At 36.4% G+C, this 20,920-nt stretch overlaps 1 protein-coding gene across 7 annotated transcripts in view; it reads right to left on the reverse strand.

The window, feature by feature from the left end:
* Positions 1-20,120, reverse strand: part of LOC100890329 (bcl-2-like protein 1) — a 31,918-nt gene extending 11,798 nt beyond the window's left edge. The window contains exon 1 of one of the 7 annotated variants that reach the window (XR_004064590.1): positions 19,885-20,120. Coding sequence is in view for 5 of the 7 variants with exons in the window: in XM_003730684.3 (XP_003730732.2) it covers positions 19,885-19,908 (24 nt within the window). In the remaining 2 variants the exon portion in view is untranslated. Of the gene's footprint in view, positions 1-15,306; positions 15,531-19,884 lie in introns of those variants that run through there. The other 6 variants (XM_003730684.3, XM_011670714.2, XM_011670715.2 and 3 more) reach the window with 6 other exon arrangements.
* Between the last annotated feature and the right edge of the window lie 800 nt (positions 20,121-20,920).

Here is a 20,920-nt window from a genome sequence, read left to right on the forward strand (position 1 = left end):
AATGGAATTGCAATCAAACTCAAAGTTGCATTTGATTTTTAGGACTTGCAAGAGAGCCCTGAGGGGAAAAAATATGAGGGGGGGGGGGGCAGTTCTAGCTCTATGAAGCTCCATGAGACCTTATGAAAGTGCAAAACATACCGGTAACTTTCATAAAAAAATTTGATACATTTAGTATATTTTGTACATGTGTTTAATCGGGCAAGTGTGATTTACATTTTTGTTTGCCCATGGCAAGCTTTTATACTGTAGCCTGCTCTTACTAACCCCACCTTCCCCCCCCCCCCCCCACCCCACAAAACAATGAAAATCGTTTTTGTTTTAAAGGTATGTAGAGTAAACAATGGGTAATCACTAATCTCTCTTCATTGTAAAATATGGGAAGTCTCTGTATTGAAGGTATCAGTGATACATGTACATTGTAGATGTACCAGTAGATCTGACACTTTTTCTCCAATGGCACGTGCCGCTCCTCACATGTCACATAAATATCAAACACAGGATCTAACATTTTATGAACAATGTGTACATGTACAGGTATGTTAATAAAAAGTAAACTTGAGTTTCAACTGACTTAAAATACATGATATCCTGCAAGGAACACAATGTTAATTACAGTACCCGTAACTTTGACAGATCTATAAAAGTCGTTTTACAGATCCATTTCCAAAGTGGCATTGTTAAAACGATCAAGTTTCAAATTATGACAGACACTTCAAGTTATTGAGGGTCTACAACAAAGCTACATCCTTAAATATATTACTGTACGTATTGAGACTCCACAATTTGTCTATTTTTTGCAGAAGGGGGGGGGGTGCAAGTGGATATGAGTTTGGGGGCCCAGGTGCATCGGGCACTTGTCGGGCCAGGTTATTGTATAGGATAAAAGTTCCTGGTGTAATTCTGTACTACTACTTATTCTTAATTGCTCTTCAGTTTTTTATAACTTTATGCAAATGCTTAAAACTCATGTTGTACTGTGAAAATAAAACATTATACCTGGTACATATTTTTCATTGTACAGTGTATGTAATGTGTAGATTCAGGAAAATAGGGGCTGCGCATCTAATTGAAATATAACCACACATAAAAGCAATTGAGATGAAGTACTAATACAGTATCCAATTCTAAAATAGATTGAAGGTATTTTACATCAACATCCTGGTAGTGGGCGTTTGTTTTTTTCCTTTTCCATCTTTATTATCAAACATCAGTCCAGGATATACTGTATGAGTACTGCATGGATGTTACATTCTATTACTTTCAGTTATATACAAAGTGAATGGGAATTTCATACAGGACATGTGCTCAGTAATATATGATGTCTACTACAATGTACAATAGTACAGATACAAATACAAATCCTAAGCAATCATCCATCATGATTTATAGTCATCAATCCATTCATTCACCTCCCTCTCTATTCATTTTTCATCCATTCATCCTTCTCTCAATTCTTTCATTCATTCATTCATTCATTCATTCCTTCAATCATCCTCTCAATTCATTCATTCATTCATCCTCTCAATTCATTAGTTCATTCATTTATTCACCTATTCATCTACATGTATCCATCCCTTCATCTATCGACTCATTCATCTATCCATTCATTAACTCCTCCATGCATTCATCCATTCATCCATCTATCCATTAATCCCTTCATTAATTTCATCATTCAAGAAAGCATCTCTTTTTATATCAAATGTATGTTTTGCATAGAGTATCAACCAATCGGGTTTGTGTTTCAATAATGTTTCTTTCATACATATACAATATACCTACTACAAACTTTTGTTGTAAGCTGTTTAAAGTACACCATGCACATGTACAAGTAAGTTTGTCAACAATTCACGTTTTCAAAAATTACGCAACCTGTATGCCATGGAATACCCATACAAGTGTACATGTAGCAATCCCTTTTATACAACTATTACAAATGTGGATACCAGATGGTCGAGTGCTATTTCCAATTAAAATGGTTGGTTTGGAAACAAGCCCTTGTTAGCGCGGTGATATACGTGCCTTCATCTCTAACTGAACCGCAGGATTACCGGTATGGGGTATGACGGAATGCATCAAGCGATAACCTCAAATTGGCAACACATAACAACCGCAGCAGAAAAAGGTTTGAGGGCATTAAGTGATGAAACGATTTTTGTGTACACAGTTATCGCAGAGGTATTGAAAGATTACAAGAATAAAATGAAGTGATGCAATGTCCGAAAATTCATTTGTCATTTTAGCCCAAAGCACTTTAAAATGGATCTCCAAATGCATCATCATTGCCTCTTCAAATTGGCAATCATTCTTATCTTCAACTCTAATATAAAAAAAAAAGAAAAGGATAAATTCCAACAGCATTTGAAAGACAATACTAATTTAGAACTTCCTTTAAAAATGGGGGGCTTGAAAATGTCTATAAGTGGGAAAATAACGACTATTAGTTGTCGAACCGACTTAGGAGCTATAGAGCCAGTAAGTAATAGTCTTGATTTTCAGACCATTTACCAAGTGGTTGTATGTTTTATGCTGCCCAAAGATTCAATCAGTTGAAATTTGGCCATTATTTATAAGAAGTGGGTTTATTGATGTAGACAAATGCTCACGTACTCTTTACAGCTCATTTTATGTACAGTATGTTATTACCAAAGAAGAAAAAAAGCCAATCAGTCACTCAATAGTGTCTGACGGTGAAGTCTAGCAAGTAAACAGGTTTTCTTGCACAATTTGAATATTAGGACACTGCTGACGTTTAAATTTCACAGATATGACATACATGTATATACATGACATATTCATAATTCCTGCAAAGTTCTACAGAGTTTGAGGTTGGCTGCAAAAGGAACATACTCAACATAGTATCTTCAAGACAAATAAAAATCAAGATGTATAAAATATCTTACCGGTAACAATACAAATGTCTAAGAAACAACCACAGAAGTACTATAAAAACATTACACTTGCCTTCCATTTTCCAAGCTGAGCCGGTAGTTAGAGCATCAGACTCAAATCTGTACCAAAAGCATTCAACAGGGCGACAGTACACATTTCCTCTCCTACCAAATAATAGGCCTCCTAGAAATGTACAAGATTCAACTCGAATCGCTAACGTACACGTTACATATTGGCCTCATGCCCGAGGAATGCTTGGTATTTAACGTTTGACAAAGATGAGATCAGAATTAATGCATTGGTGATCAAGCTTTTGATAGTAATTGAGCGTGTGGCGGGCAGTGACAATAGATCTGATGATGCCATACGCTGTGACACCCATTCAAATGCAAATTGACATCATTGACGAGAATACATTTTGGAAAAGCTAATATTTCCACCCTGCAGAAATTCAGAGATAAAAGGTCACTTGTACTATATTCCCAAATAATGTCCATTCTACAGAACTGATGTTTATAGTCAAAAGGTCACTGCACTTCAAGACAACAACAAATGAAAGAAAACAAAAACAAAAACAAAAGAAACCAAAGTGTGTGTAAAAACAAGTAGGTCTACACTGTATGTGTAACTTGTTCTCTATTGTGTTTAACAGAATTTGACTTACTGGAGTAAATGTACAGTACATGTAAACTTCCACATTGACACAAATTTGTCAGTTTATTCTCTTTTGAAATTTAATCTGTTTTTTCATTTTTGGCCAAGATCATAAAGTGGATACAAATGTTGTTTCTATTGGATGAATGTACATGTACAAGACAGTCTTCATTCAGTTATGAAATAGAGAAAGCAGTAAAACGGTTGTTTCATTGTAAACTTTGAATAACTTACATGTATACACAATCAAACAGACATCAACAACAAAGAACAAAGAAAAAGGAGTTTTTAAGATGGAAAAAGTACTTCACATGATCATGACACGTACCTGAAGCAAAAAGTAAGAATGGATCCAAATATTCATATTAAATGCCTTGGAAAAATATAAAATGCAATTGCAAAATGCCCTACCTTTTCAAGATGACCTTTTGTGCACATAGCATCAACAACGTCCCTCTTGACAGTTATCTTGGCCATAATATTTCAGTATTAAAGCTGATTTACAATACAGTGTTGATGAGACAGAAAAGTGACTTTGAGGTGCGAACAAAAAGTTGAACTTGAAGTTGAACTTGAGATTGCAACTTGTAGAATATAAGACAGGCACTGAGAAGGAACTAAAGCTTCAATGATCAAGGTTCTTAATTAGCAGAAAATAGAAGAGATACATGTATGAAAGAATATGATCTGAGATATTTGGATACCAATCCTAAAAAAGAAAAGTAACTGCGAGGTGCTTCTAGCGAACAAGAAGTTGAACTTGAGCTGGCAACTTGTAGAATATGACGAGAACTGAGAAAAACTAAATCTTAAATGATCAAGGATCTTAATTAGCAGAAAATAGAATGGATAAGGATAAGGATACGATCTGAGATATTTCTATACCAATTACCATTCCTGAAATTAAACGATTGTATCAATTACCACTTACCTGACAATTTCAATCGGGTTTCTAAAGCCATCTTGAGAAAAAAAAGCTTGGATCTACCCACCTACCTGAAGTATTGCACAATCCTGTTTTGAACTGGTGCAAGATTACATTTCCTTATCCCCAAACTTGTGCATAGTGTGAGAAACATAGTGTCAATGTCCACAGAGAGTCTGCATGGATCGAATGACTCATAAACATTGACTAGGGGCTTTCCCCTTTGCATCAAGTACATTACATTCATTGTTTACGTTTACATGAGAGGTTGGGGTGGGTATATTTTGTAAAGGATGGAAACCCTGCAGTTGAGTATCGAAACCGAAAATGATCATTTGCACAAACTCAGTCTTTTGAGAGCTGTTCACGTGATAAATGCCCTTTGAAGGTTGGAGCTAAAATTAGAAACAGAAAGATGACAGGATTCGGGTCTAACATTAGACTCGATTAGAGCTTATGAAGCAATTATTCAAAGGATATAAATTGAGATAAAAATAAAATGGGATAACTCTTTGAAATGTCAAATGCAAATTTGATTTATATTAACATGTAGGATACGACCAACAATTTCATTTTTGTTTTGCTAATACATGCTACATGTAGTTACATCTGCATTTAACAACTACATTATTCATATCCTTACCAAGTTTAGTAAAAAAAATTAAGTACAGGTGTACATGTACCGGTATGTGGAAAATTAATATGTCCCAATTAATGTTTCTTGAGAATGTGACATATCAAAGCTTACAGTACATCTTAAAGTATTCATCGAAGGCCTTGATCAATCTTTCACTCTTAAGAATAAGAGTTAATACCAAAAAAAAACATTAAACTTACCAGGGTATGAATAATTAAGTTGTTACATGTAACTGTATATCCCATTAAAAAAAACATTTACAGTTGGTATCACTTCTGCTATGCATACAATAAAATATAATAAGGGAAAAAGTATGAAGTGATGTATACCGGTAAAGCAAATCAAGAGAGACAGTAAGAGAGAGCGAGAGAGCGCAATTAACCATATGGAGAGATAACAAAGAGAGATGCAAAGACACAGAAAGAGAAAGAGAGAGAGAAAGAGAAAAGACAGAGAGAGAGAGAGAGAGAAGAGGAAGGAGGAATTGGAGAGAGATAGAGAGAGAGAGAGAGAGACATGAGAGAGAGAGAGAGAGAGAGATGAGAGAGAGAGTGAGAGAGAGCAAAATGAAATGGTGAGAGGAGTGACAGATATGCAACGACAGAGAGACAGAGACAGGGATATTGTGAAAACAAGATCAAGGGAGAGATACTGTTTTCACACTGGCAATATTTTGCTTAACCCCGTACTATAGGTGGGGTTAAGGGGGGGTCTTAGCCCCACCTATAGTACGGGGTTAAGCCTATTCCACTTTCTGTTCAGACTGGCTTTTACCAAAGTGGGCTAAAGTTGGCCAACCCCACCTATAGTACGGGGTTAACTAACCCTGCAAAATAGCAGGGCTAACTCCGCAATTGTGGTGCTAACTCCTGCTAACCCCGCAATTGCGGTGCCAAGCAAATGAATGAGAACAGAAACAAAAAATAGTCCGGTACTACGCAATGGAGCGTATCGCAGCTGGTCAGATGCGAAGTATGTCCAATCATAACATTCACGATATCCGGGGTTAACGAATTGCAGTGAGAACAGCGTGAATTTTCTTATTCCGGAATTGGCGCTAGTACGGGACTAAAAACAGCGTGTGTGAAAAGCCAAAAAAATAGTCTGGGGTTAAGGATAGTACGGGGCTAAGCAAAGTACGGGGTTAAGCAAAACCAGTGTGAAAAGAGTAAGAGAGGGAGAGAGAGAGAGAGAGAGAGAGATGAAATTGTCTTTTCAGTGCCAGAAGGGCAATTAACTACATGCAAATGTGATAAAATACATGTATTGTATATATGAGTTAACGACCTTCTGGCTCCGAAGGAATGAGATATCCTTTCTACAGAACCTTGTATACAAGGCTAAACCAATGATGATAACATCAAACGATGCATGTACATCCTCATCAACAGACCTACTTCCGATTGCTACAAATTGAGATGGAGAAAAAAAGAGAAGAAAAAAAAACATTGCCGTAGCGAAAGCATGAATGGAGTGGGTTGGCTTGGCTGGCTGGATAAAAATAATCAGAGATCCTCTCCAAATTGAATTGCTTTCTATTTCGGGGGCCATTAATTGGCTGGTAAACATATGGCAATGACGCGGACAGGAGTTTTAACGGGATGAGAAGGATGTAGCTTGAAGGAGAGTATGGGATGAAGTCCAAAGGTTTTGTTACATTATTTCTCTTGCTTTCAATCTCTCTTGTTTGTTTTTTTAATTGTTTTGATTTTTAATTAAGAAGCAGTTCTAGAGTGGTATATGGAGGGCTCAAGCTCCCCCCCCCCCCCCATCTTAATTATTCTGGATTATAAAAGAATTTCAGTGAGGTACATGTAGAAAAGAAATGCAAGGACCCCTAAGACCCCCCCCCCCCCCCCCCACCTCTTAAACAAATCTTCTTCTAGAACCAGGCCTGGTTTCATTCTGAGTCTGAAATTCTGAATGTCCTTTAAGTTTTTTAAATAATAAAAATTCCAGATCTTTTTTCACACACTGCCATAGCGCTCACACAACATTTGTCAGAAATTTCACGATTTCTAAGTCCTGTACATCAGGAAATGAATATGATTCCGGCCTTTCAATAAGACTGATTTGCTACATCAGGAAATATAAGCTTTTTATCCTTGTTCAAATCTGGAAAATAATCGTATTTTATCCAAACCTAAAATACATATTTTTTTTAATCAGGAACTAACTACATTAAATACTTTATACACCCTGTGCATGTATACTTCATATGAGATACGTGTAAAAATGAATTCTTTTTTACAAAATCCAGATACGAGACACAAGCTCAAAGGGCAAGGTGATATTATCATATTGATACCTAATGATAGGAGTACTCCGGATTTCTGAGGCTAAATTTAACATTAAAAAGTCTCAAGCAAATGAGATTCCATTTTACTTTGCCCATTGAATGATACTAACTTTTAAAATGCATGCACATTTTGCGGCGTTCATTTATAATTGTACCATGGCATTTCCGGCAAACTATCAAATCAATACTTCTTCCGGCTTCTCCAGAAACCATCATCTATAAAAAGAAATATCGTTCAGTTTGTGATATAAAATGTTGTGCAATTGTGTTACATCATTTGTCAAAGATTCAGATAGGCAAGTACCGCTATAATATAAAATCCAGACCAAAATTGAGAGTGTGTGATATAGTTCAGGCTATTTTTAATCTCTCTCCCAGCCCAGGTATTAACGAAAATTTGTAGAAAAAATTGTACTTGTTCAATCACCAGCCTTTTCACACACAGCTAAAATTCTATAAACATGACTAGTATAAACGTGTTTCGAACGTGTTTAAACTAATCACGAGCCTTTCACACACAGAAATTTCGGTGCGATCGTTAATTGTTTCGTGATTAACTACTGCTCGTAAAATGCGCAGTAGTGCCATTGCGCATTGAAGGTCATGTCATGTCAATCAAAGCGCACGCTGTATCCAGTTTAAACACGTTTAAACAAGAATTTCCTTTCACACACAAAATGTCAAGCTCTCTAGATACGAACTTCGTATCTGCAGCCTGCTTTTAGGGGCGTATGGATCGCGACTTCGTATCTATCCCAACATCGTATAAACGATGTTCACACTGGGAAATTTTGTCTATAAACATGTTTAAAATTTTACGATGATTCTAATCATCACTAGATACGATGAATTTTAGCTGTGTGTGAAAAGGCTGCACATATCTTCTTCTATAAATTCTACTTCAAATAAAAGAAAATACAGGAATACGGGGGTTTACATGAGATTTATTTGGTCCACCCCCCCCCCCCCCCCACCCCCAACTCAAGTGGGAATGGTCACGTCTCCTCAAAGTCTTCATACTAAAAAAAGTCTGAATGTTCCAAGACCTAATACACTTGTAATGTATTCTTTTCAAAGATGCGCAGAACAAGGTCGAGACTGACCACACAATACACACAGAGAGATCTGTGGGAAACTGTGGGCAGGTAACAATAGAGCGGGGACAATGGTGAGCAATCGCTCAAGAATGCAAAGAATTCTTGCCCATTCTGGATTTTGACAGGGCCATGGATTAGTAGTCTTGCAGGGTGACCCATTTTCAAAGTGTTTGAGACCATAAGATGGAACACCACTGGAACTGTGAAAGTCTAGGACAAGTACATACATTGTACCTCATCTGTTCAGAGCCAGAAGTATGGGGAGGGGAGGCAATTCATTTTTCGGTTCGATCTGTTGTTGGTCTATTTATATGATTGGGGTATCATACAAATGTACATGTACATGTACATGTAAAATGCTCAGATCCTACACCCTTTCCCCCCACCTGATCCTGCAAGGCTGCAAGGCAAAACCGGTACATTTTGTAATGATAAAAAGTTCCACATTTTTGTATCATAAAAACCAGTGTGTTTAATATCTTCATCACCTTGAAGCAGCACTGGAAGAAGAAGAACACAGATCTCAGCAGCCCCCGAAATGCCCAAAAGAGCCCCCGAAACTCATAAAAGAGCCCCATCAAATTTGTATTGAGTTCAATGCAAAACAAATTAAAGAGTGTTATTTTCATGCAAGCAAGCTTGAAAAGTAGCCCCCCAAAATGTTATAAGTATTTTTTCCCTGGATCTCAGTGAATAAGCACAGGACCTTTGTTGACATTTATTTACATGTAATTTTTTTGGTTTACACGGTAGCTTTTAGAGGTGATTTGTCACTCTTATCTGAACAAGCCTTCACAGTTCATATCATGAACCTGTGACAAGATAATCTGAACATCCTTGTTAATCCCTCAGATCACTTCAGGATACACAGAGGTACATGTAAACCACTGAACACTAACACCATGGCCATGTAGGGATTACCACACTCTAAGAGTCTGGATTATCAAAGACTACTACCCATAATACTGAAGGTCACTGAACTATGGACCACAGCACACCCTGGCTTCAGCGCACTGTGCAAGGCTAACATGTACACATGGAATGGAAAACGAAAGTGTGCCACTGACAAAAATGTGGGATTGCTCAATGTTTACATTTTACAATGCAGGTTATAAAGGTCCAAAGGAGGCATCTTAATGATGCTCCTGTGGGTTTGGGAATGTAGAAATGAAACAAACTTCTGTTGATTTTGAATTGCCTAGACATGCTCCTACATGTACAGATCTACAACTACATGTATAAGTACTGGGCCCCCGTCTTACAAAGAGTTACGATTGATCCAAATCAATCGCAAGTCCTCCGATCAATCGCAATTCTGCAGTCTCCTATCAACTCTTTGTTAGATGGGGCCCAGTTGTAGTCTGTACTTTTAAAAAAAACTGAAATCGATCAGAAACTTTTCTCTCAATGGACCTTTCAGAAATTTCACAACTTAAGGAATAGTTTAAACAAGCTTACATGTATTTAAAGGTAAAGACTAGTATTGGAAACGCCCCAATTTCAAAAAATGAAATGGAAGCTCTCATTACCAATCATGTGCAAGAATATGTTTTGACTAATACATGATGATAAAAAATGTGCCGGGAAACCGCCTACTAATTCATACTGTATATTTGGTAAATTTGTTTCTCTCATGGTCTGTGAGAGATATAGGGTAGTCCCATATACATCTTTCTGTGTATAGTGCTTGTAACTTTACGAAGAATGGGCCAAATTTCTTATCATTTTGAAGATTCCAGAACCTTGCAGATGTTAGATGCTAGATGATCAACCTTTTCTGATCGATTCCACAACATTTCTTTCACAATGCAATCGCATGACCATAACTGGTCTTTACCTTTAACAAAGTGATGAAATGTTGAAAGGTTGAAAGATTGAAAGGCGTGTTTAATTTCTTAAAATTAAATGACTCCAACTGAGGCATATGGAAGAAATGCAGATAAATGGTATAAAGATATCTTACAACAAAGTCAAAGACAGTAAACAAAAAATATCTTACAAAGTCACCAAAAGAAAGGTCATTCGTCAACAAATAATGAGATAATATATATTTTTTTTAAATCCTCATGTGATTGGCATACAGCCAATCAAGTCACATGTGTTGCCATGGTCATCAAAATTACGATGATAAAAGCCATGTGCATAAATGTACATGTACACTGTACATGTTTTGCAGGTGTCATCAAATTTTCAACCCACTAAGAAAAATTAAGGGTACATGAATGTACAGTGAGTGGTAATTAATGGTAGTAATGGATCATTAGCTGCAGGTTCGTACACTGCAAGCAAAAATCATTAATTTTTCTCACACTCTGGTGTTTTATACCATTACCAGCTCTCTCAAAATTGGTGAATGATTCTGATTTTTGGTCACATGACTATCCTTGCTTCCATGCTTATTGGCATGCAGAGCTACGACGAGTCGCGCATGCGCACGCCTCACTAACAAAATCACAAGTAGCGAAAACTGACAATTTTTAAGGGGTTTTCCGGTAGTGTAGGTGGCAGTGCAAACAAAATGATGATTTTTCAAAATGGCGTTTAAAGGTAAAGACCAGTATTGGAAACGCCCCAATTTCAAAAAATGAAATGGAAGCTCTCATTACCAATCATGTGAAAGAATATGTTTTGACTAATACATGATGATAAAAAATTTGCTGGGAAACCGCCTACTAATTCATATATATTTGGTAAATTTGTTTCTCTCATGGTCTGTGAGAGATATAGGGTAGTCCCATATACATCTTTCTGTGTATAGTGCTTGTAACTTTACGAAGAATAGGCCAAATTTCTTATCATTTTGATGATTCCAGAACCTTGCAGATGCTACATATGCTAGATGATCAACCTTTTCTGATCGATTCCACAATGTTTCTTTCACAATGCAATCGCATGACCGTAACTGGTCTTTACCTTTAAGTGGTGTAAATGGCCTAGCGTGTAATTATAAATGGCAGCAATGGGTCATTGACACTCGACACAAACATGTGCATGTACTGTACATGTACATGTACGTATACATTTAATGGTATACAGGGTGTATGTTGTTGACAATAGTGTCTGTCCACGTTTAGGCAGACATTTGCCTACATGTTCTAATCATTGAGTAAATAAGTACCATAAGTAGAATTGCTTTTATTATTACTGGTACCATCTAGAACTTCCGGTAGTAGAAGTAGAACTACACAAAAAGCATATTGAAAAAAGTTCTGTCTAGAAAATAATAACACTTACAATATGCAAATAATTTGTAAGCCTACAGGTAAGGGTTTATAATCATCCATATCATATGAAATTGAATTGGTTTAATTCACACACACCCACACACACACAAAACAACAACAACAACAAAACAATTGTATGAGTATTGAGTCAATGGTTAAAATGTATACAGTTATCATATTCGAACAATACAGAGAGCATTTGATTTAACCTTCAAATGCACTTTAATCTACAATATGGATGCAATCATGCACAAACAGAAAAATACATTCTTTATCCACATACATGTACATGTATGTGTGGGCCCTACATGTACATATTTCAAACTTTAATTAGAGTATGAAAGAACAGAACTCACAATAGGGCTCCCAAATCGCCCACCCAATGTTGTGGAGGTGACGAAAAAGCAGGCCGTTTCAAATATTTTTAGACCGATGTTCAGTGCACAGTACAAGTCTAATATACACCAATTGCATGAAGTGATACTGATAGTGATAATTGTACGCCGACATACATCATCTGTATGATCTCGCGTCAAGCTACCTCGACTTGCCGATAAAGTGATATGTTTATCTTGTCCACCGGAGCCTCAAGGTGCATGGCCGTGTATACGTTGCCCTCAATAGTTCTAGAAACATGGACAATAATCTCGGGAGGCATCAACTGCAGACGGAGACGAAATGGTTCTTATCAAAAAAGTCCTCCGCCACCCACACGCGACAGGATGGATAATACCCGATTGCGCAACACCCCCTCATTACTTTTAAATGTCAACGTTTCTCCGTTTTGTGAGGTAGGGGATTCTAGAAAGACTGCAAGAAAAAAATTTATACCGGTATATATATGTAAGTACCTTTGTTCTCCTCTTTCCAGGTTCAAGAAGCTGCTACTAATGTAGGAAGAGGGGAAAGGTAACATTGTCCTCGTAAGTAGAGGGAGTGCGTGTGTGTGTGTGTTTGAGTGTGAGTGGTAGAGACAGAGAGAATAAGAGAGAGGTCTATACAGAGAATAAGAGAGAGAGAGAGAGAGACAGACAGAGAGAGGGGGAGAGGGAGAGAGGGAGAGAGAGTGATGAGGGAGAGAGAGTAATGAGGGAGAGAGAGTGATGAGGGGGGAGAGAGAGAGGGGTGGGGGAATGGAGGGGAGATTATATGAGTTAAAAACAAAACATGTACATGTATATTTTGAACACAGACTCACAGAGAAAGAGAAATTAAAGTGTACATGGATATGAACTTGAAGATGGAGAAGGGAAGGATGAAACAGAGGGAGGAACAGAGACAAAGAGAGAGAGAGGGAGAGAGAGAGAGAGAGAGAAACATAACAACTGAGGAAGAGGAGGGGGGGGGGGCATGAATAGAAATTCCATACAAACAAAGAGCTGCCTCGTTATGTTTTCACTTGCAAACTAAGAAGATGACTCAGTCAGGGAATCCCTTCTCATAGCTCTTCCTTCAAACTACAATATGGACAAAACACTATTTATTATTTATCACTTGGTTACATTGCATAATACCGTATTATGTCAACAATACATGCTTACTCATAATCTTTCTCCTCCATTATTTCTTCGGAGGATGATATCACTCTATACAAGCAAGACAAAGACAAACCCCAAAATTAAATTGCAGATAAACAATGGTGACAAAAGACAGACCTGCACTCAATGATAGTTATAATGAGAAATGGCTTTTGTAGATGAGTTCTTTATTACTTCCCCATTTTGTGGTTTAATACTTTCTTCGCAAATTTTTTCCCCAATAGCTCCTTCAGAGCATTTAAAGGCTTACTGTGATTTGCTCCTTGTATCATCTTTCTTGTTATTATTTTCATTAATGTTGCTGCTATTGTCATTGTGTTTTTGTCCTGATCCACTCGAATAATTAAATTTTAACATTACAGAAAACTTTCATGATTCATCGGTTGGGGATAATCATATAGATCTATAAATGTAATGTTTAAAGCTTCTACTTATCTTTTCTTCTCTAATTTTGAAAGCTTGCCCACAAATTCAAGGTCGGTAATTGGTAGAAGCTTTAAACATTACATTATAAAATTTGAAACTGTTTTCTTTGAACATGTACAGTACATGTAGTCATGTGCATGATAAATCTTGCCATATGATGAATAGTATACTGCACAGGTTATGTACACAAGAGTACAGTTGTACATGCTGTTTTCCCAACCTTGGACATGTAGCAAAGATAATTCAGATAAATAATCGATGAACAGACAAAGATAAAAATATACTTCATAAGCGATTTTTCATACGTTCAGTCCTCCGACTGGCACTAATGGCATACAGTATACATTGCATAATCAATATTTGCAATCACTGATCACAGTCAATTATGATGTAGAGCATTCAAGCCTACATATAATTCTTAACTTTTAGTTGTTCAATTGCACGATACAAAGAGCTGTGATTTGTTTATCCTTAAAATGGATGTATGTACATGTACAGTGTATATCATTGCAAGATATCCACTGTATCAAACCCCATCTACACCTGTAACCTTTAAATATAGAAGAATAGAGAAAATAAGGGGGGAATCAGGAAAATCAGGATAAAATAGGGAAGAAAAAAAAGAATCTGGTTAAAAAAATAAAAAAAATAAAAAAAATCTGGATTTTTTTTTAATCGGGTAGAAAAATAACATCTGAAAAAAAATCGGGAAAAAAATAAATAAATCGGGAAACCGATTTAAATCGGGTTTTTATCAGGCCTGCTTATAGGTAAAAAAGAATTTGGAAATCATGGATAGAAGTACATCAAGCTAATCAAGCTATTGTACAATGTATCTTGCATGATATCTAGACATTTGAAGAGATATTTTGGCTATTTGACAAAAATAAAATTACAATTTATACTTGTGTTACAACCACCAAAACTAAACTATTTACATGTACATGTACATATGCATTTCCTCTTTTCTCCTACTTGTAATCTCGCGTCAAGTTCGTTGTGACTTGCATTTATCTCAGATTTTGCTCCTCGAAATGCCACGGTCATTAGCGCGATTGAAACGGCTAATGACTAATTTCGCACCAGGGAACTGCAAGAAGATGATTACATAATCAGATGTTTACACCAGGAAGCTCACATCCGCTTGTACACGAGTTAATGACAATGAGCTTAATTAATTCTGACTGGCCTCCCGCATCTCACCTGTGCATCTATTTATATCTGTGTGTAGTCCTAAGATATATTTCCTATAACTTTAACCAGCTCTAAATATGAGGGGGGGGGGGCAATCCGACTATTAAAGGGAAAATAAATGTTGCCACCAACTGTTTTATAAATAAAAAAGCTTTAAATGTAGAAAAAACATAAATGTGTATGACTACTACTACATTTACTACCACCACTACTTCTACAACTAGTACTACTACTATTAGAACTACTACAACTACTGTACTACTACTACTACTACAACTACATGTGTACTTCTAATACTAAGTATTACTCCTACTACTTCTACTTCTACTGCTACTACACTACTACTACTACATGTACTACTACTTATATACCTCTACCTACAAAATAAAATAAATGAATAAAATAAAACTTGTAACTTACGTTTGATATCTTGACTTCAAATGGGAAAAGTTTCTACTACAGTATTGTATTGTACATGTAGATGTTGTTCACACAATTTAAAATGCCAAATAATATTCCCAGCACTGATACTAAGCTTATCATCAAAACCCATACAAATCTTACAATTTATAAGGTTTGAATTTCGATAAGACTCTGCACGCACAATCAACTAGCAAACCAACACTCCCTTTGAGATAATGATAATGGAATTTTTTGACAGAAGAACAAAGACAAAAATGACCTTGCCACATTAAAAAGTCATAAAATATAATGAAGGATAATTCTTGATCTTGATACCTCACGCAAGTAGCACAGAGACATGAAACACTTCTTTATACAACATCGTAAATGTTCTAGTTAAAGTTACAGGTATTCTCATTTTCTGTTTGAGTTCATTTAGAAATCCAGCATTAAAGGTACTATGTCCCTTTTGCAGCCAACCTCAAATGCTGTAGAACTTTGCAGGAATTATGAATATGTCATGTATGTCCTATCTGTGAAATTTAAACGTTAGCAGTGTCCTAATATTCAAATTATGCAAGGAAACCCGTTTACTTGCTAGACTTCACTGTCAGACACTATTGAGTGACTGACTGGCTTTTTCTTCTTTGGTAATAACATACATGAAAAGAGTTGTAAAGGGTATACATGAGAATTTGTCTACATGTACATCAATAACCCACTTGTGATGGCCAAGATTAAACTGATTGAATCTTTGCGCAGCATAAAATGTATGACCATTCGGTACAATTGTCTGAAAATCTAGACTATTACTTTTGGGCTCTATAGCCCTAAAGTCGATTTGACAACTAATAGTCGTTATTTTCCCACTTTAAGACATTTTCAAGCCCCACCTTTTTTAGGGAAGTTTTAAATTAGTATTATCTTTCAAATGCAGTTGGATTTAACTTTTTCATTTTTTTGGCCTGCAAATGGGACATAGTAACTTCAAAGGTTAAATACTGTATATAAAAATATATATTATCAAAGAATCAAATAAAATGTCCACTGAACTTTCCAGAGTACAAGCATATTATGAATTTTAAATATACACTGTACATGTACATGTACATGTACATAAAATAAAGGTACAAAAGGTGCACAAGTTGTGTTATGATGAGGCAGATTTGAAGAAATTGAACTGCAATGTACATGTGGTAGCAGCCCCCGACCAAGTGCATGGTAAGTTGTACTCATTGCAAAAGCAAGATTTGCATCAAAATGGTTGATGTTTTGCTTTATATTGGACTGAATGACTCAACAGCATGAAGAAACAATTCAGAATACCTTAAACATGTTGCCTGCCCCGGGCATGGGATACTATGTACTAAATAAATAGTAAATGTAGGCTATATTAAAAGTAAAGACCAGTTTTGAAAACGCCCCCTCTCAAAAAATTAAATGGAAGCTTTCATTGTAAACCAATCATGTGAAAGAATATGTTTTGACTATTAAATACATGATATAAATTTTGCAGGGAAACCGCCTACTAATTGATACATGTACATGTACATGTATATTTGGTAAATTATTATAATCTATATCTGGACCGTGTCGCGTGTCACGTGTCCCGAAGTCCCAAATTTATCTCTCTGTGTACAGTGCTTGTAACTTTACCAAGACTGGCCCAAATTTCTTATCATTTTGATGATTCGAGAACCTTGCAGTACACAACATATGCTAGATGATCAACCTTTTCTGATCGATTCCACAACGTTTCTTTCACAATGCAATCGCATGACCAGAACTGATCTTTACCTTTAACTCACATTGCCCTTTAATAGTAATACAATGGTATACCAGCAGTAGTTACAATGTACATACATGTAGTAACCCTTCCATATGGAATCAATTTTTCAAGAGAAGGTGGGGTTCTGAGAAAGGTGAACAATAGTTCAAGTTGTAAGCTTTTTCATTCTTTGTTTTATTTCAGTGTGGGAGAATATCATTAACAATATGTCGTAGAAAAGGTGTCTCAGATAAAATATCCCCTGAATATGACAAGAAACAGTTGAACTGTTGTATCCAAGCTTTCATCATCATGCCGTATGTTTGTGTAGTTCCATTTATACATTTGTGTGTACCATGCAATATGTATGTGACTTTTGGTATAAAGACCACGTTAAATTCTTTTCACTTTGATCATTCCAAAAAAATCACACTATAATCAGTTCTGATGTACTGCATTAATTATCAATCTTTCCCGATGGCTGTGTTCATGTATTGTCATGACCAGTACTCGACTTCATCTAAGATGAGTTCTGGTCATGGTTTAGTTTTGTGAATGAAAGTGTTGTGAATGTGGCAATTGGAAAGGTTGATCATGTAGCAGATAAATATTGGTGTACAGGTACACGCTGAGGTTTTGGAATCATCAAAATTATCAGAAATTAGCCCAGTTTTGTTCAAGGTCTCATACACTGTGACTGTACGGGACTACACAAATGCGTGACATAAGAGTTGTGGTCCACAACCTTTAGCTATTACTAGTCGTATTTCGAATATGACGACATTTGAAGAACCATCCTTCTCAGGGGAAATTTTTCCTTTGATACTCTACCACACAAATATTTAATGACAAATTTCACAAAGAACTTTTTCACCTTTCCCAAAACTCCACCTTCCCTTTAAGGGTTTCAGTCAAATACAATGGCATTGTTGGTACTTCAATTACACCTTGTATTATATTTCAAACTTTTCATCCTCAATGATAATGACCGATAATAAACAGAGTATGCATTCTTGTACAGGTATACATGTCAAAACATGTGTGCAAATTGATATGTCATAAAATTAGGAACCATGTTAAGTTGCAGGTATTTTTTTTTTATTATAATTTTTCCCTCTTTCATGATCATGCAACTACATGCACAAGAAATTGCTTTTCTGCTACAAGGATAATAAAAAGAAATATTATAACGACCCTGACAGATTAAACAATGCAATGTTTGTACACGTGACAACTGACAATGTAAAATTACACTAGAGATACACTACAGAAAATACATGTACAATGTACATTGTAAGCTCTCTTGTACAATTCAAGGTATTACATGTATAACAAATCTTTACCCTTCAATTCAACGGCTACTATTTTAATCAACAATAACGATTAGTGTAAAATGCCACGCTTGGATGTTTCTGAATTCACCAAACTCCTTGCACACGCTGATAAATCAATCGCTATTTTTGGAAAGTCAGCATCAAATTGGCAATTCAAAATCAGCCTATTTTCATATAAATATAGAATCGTTACTTGTGTTTCCAGCCATCTTCGATATCAACAGCAGCAGATTCTACACTGTAGATCTAATCTTAGACTGTAACAGTTTTACTGTAAGTAATACATGTATTTCCTATAAATTTCATGATAGCACAGGTCTGGACCTTATTCCATTATTTTGATCTGTAAATATTTGTAAACAAGAGGAACTAGAATTACATACAGATCCATGTCCATTCAAATAAACTAAAAGAAGACAAAACATACAGGCCTTCACAAGTCAGTCTGCTATGAAGTATGAACTATGATGAAGGTCGATTTGAATTTCCAATCACTACATATTGTGTTGCGTGCAGAGAGTGAAAAACATCTGCAACAATTACTGGATAATGCAAAAGTGAATAGTTTGGCCTACTGTTGAGGAAAACTAAGTATTAAAGTCTATGGTTTCCAGTAAGGCAGACGCGTACAGATGCATCCTAAAAAATAAGGATTGTCCGCATTTACGTGGATGATTCTTATTTCCAATCTGCGCGTTGGCGATCTGAAAAACGGATTCGGCGATGATGCTCCTTGATGCATTTCACATTCACTTTGGACAGAGACTTTCACGTTATGAACGATAAATCCTCTTGAAGACAGACAACCCATAAAAGTAGACAGTGAACTGGGTGTATTTCATTACGTGGAATCTGTTTTTCACATCGCCAGCGCGCAGTTTGGGAAAATGCGATCGATTCTCGTTCTCGGACCAGTTCATGAAACTGTCACATTTACAACTAGATCTAGACCTAGGTCTAGTTGTTCACCGACTTCCCATTGAAACGTGTGTTAAACTTAGTAGGGCCTACACGCATTGCAATGGGATGTCAGTGAACTTGTACTTATGACGGTTCCGTGAGATGCTGCCTAACTAACTCAGTAACTGGGAGGGGAACATCAAATCTCCAGTTCACTTCAAGACACTGATTGATGAAGTGAAATGACACTGGAAAAAAGTGGAATGAAAAGTGTATTTCGCCTGGATGGCAGACAACAGAGATGTGTGGGGAAAATGTTGCAAACAACCTAATTACTGGGAGAAGATACCTTGATTGATCTACTAATGAGATAAATTAATCTAAAGATACATGTAGGTCTAGAGGTCTAGGTGACTTGCACGGTAGCAATTGAACCTAGACCTAGACCCTAGCCTACATCATCTCGTCGACTTCCCAACCTGCATGTCATTCAATCAACATTGACAATGCATTCCAGTTCCACTCCGGGTAGGTTTTGTACGTAATTTTTACCATTAATAATCATAGTAATACATTGAATATAGATAATATTACCTTATTCATTTCATCTCTTGCCATGTGGAACGTTCTCTCTTCATTTTCTCGTCATGATCTTCCATGAAAAAGCCCTAAAACGCCCTCTGTTCTGTCACTTTTTGGTTGCCCGTACACATCCTATGGCACTAACCGCTCAACAGACGAATTGCACAGCACTCTATGGGCGACCTACATCATTTTATTAGAAGAAGAGCGCTCGACAATTTTGCAGACTGGTAACATATCTTAAACACTCCGCTGTCCTTTTTCGGTTTGTATAAAAGAGAGAGAGAGGAGAGAATTCACAGCTCTCTGAAACTCTCTAGTATTTTTAACGCCCACGCAAAAGACCACCCATCCAAAGCTTCTTTATTTTCTATTCTTAGAAATTTACACAATTCTCTTTTCTAATTCATCCTTTTAATGGTATTTTGCTCTTGCTGTTAAAAGAAAACATGATATATCAAAACCATTTTCAATTATTTTCAATGAGATCTAGACTATGTGAAGTTGTAATAAGATGTATCAATTGAAAATAAGTAGTATAGGTCTATAAAAAATAATTGTATATCACTAGACCTCTAATCGTTATTAAGAAAAAAAATGCTTGGAATCGGGCCTACAATATTCCTACCCTTCAAAAAATCTATAAACTCAAAATCCTCAAATGTAGATATTATTAACTCTATGCTTATTCCAAATTAGAAAAAAAAAATGTAGACAAAATAAGGAGTAGTCTAGAGATTCTAAAAGGGGGATTTAGGGGCTTCGATCGCTGACCCCCAAAATGGCTTCATGCCCCCCCCCCCTCCCCCTCAACCTAAAGAGAAATTTCGAGGCGCGTGTATAAAAACAAATGCAAGAAACAAAAACAAAAAAAAAAAAAAAAAAAAAAAAAAAACGCTCCTGAAGATTATAGGCCTACCGTGAGCTTATATGGTGCTACTTAAACTTAAAAAAAAAAAAAAATCATCTTCTATTTTCTGTACACTTTATTAGTGACACGTGTTACTTCAAACCCTTCCCCCACCCCGCCCCTTCCACGCCCCGTCCC

The sequence above is a fragment of the Strongylocentrotus purpuratus genome, unplaced genomic scaffold (genome assembly GCF_000002235.5).
Source record: "Strongylocentrotus purpuratus isolate Spur 01 unplaced genomic scaffold, Spur_5.0 spur5_scaffold_17, whole genome shotgun sequence".
Taxonomy (NCBI): domain Eukaryota; kingdom Metazoa; phylum Echinodermata; class Echinoidea; order Camarodonta; family Strongylocentrotidae; genus Strongylocentrotus; species Strongylocentrotus purpuratus.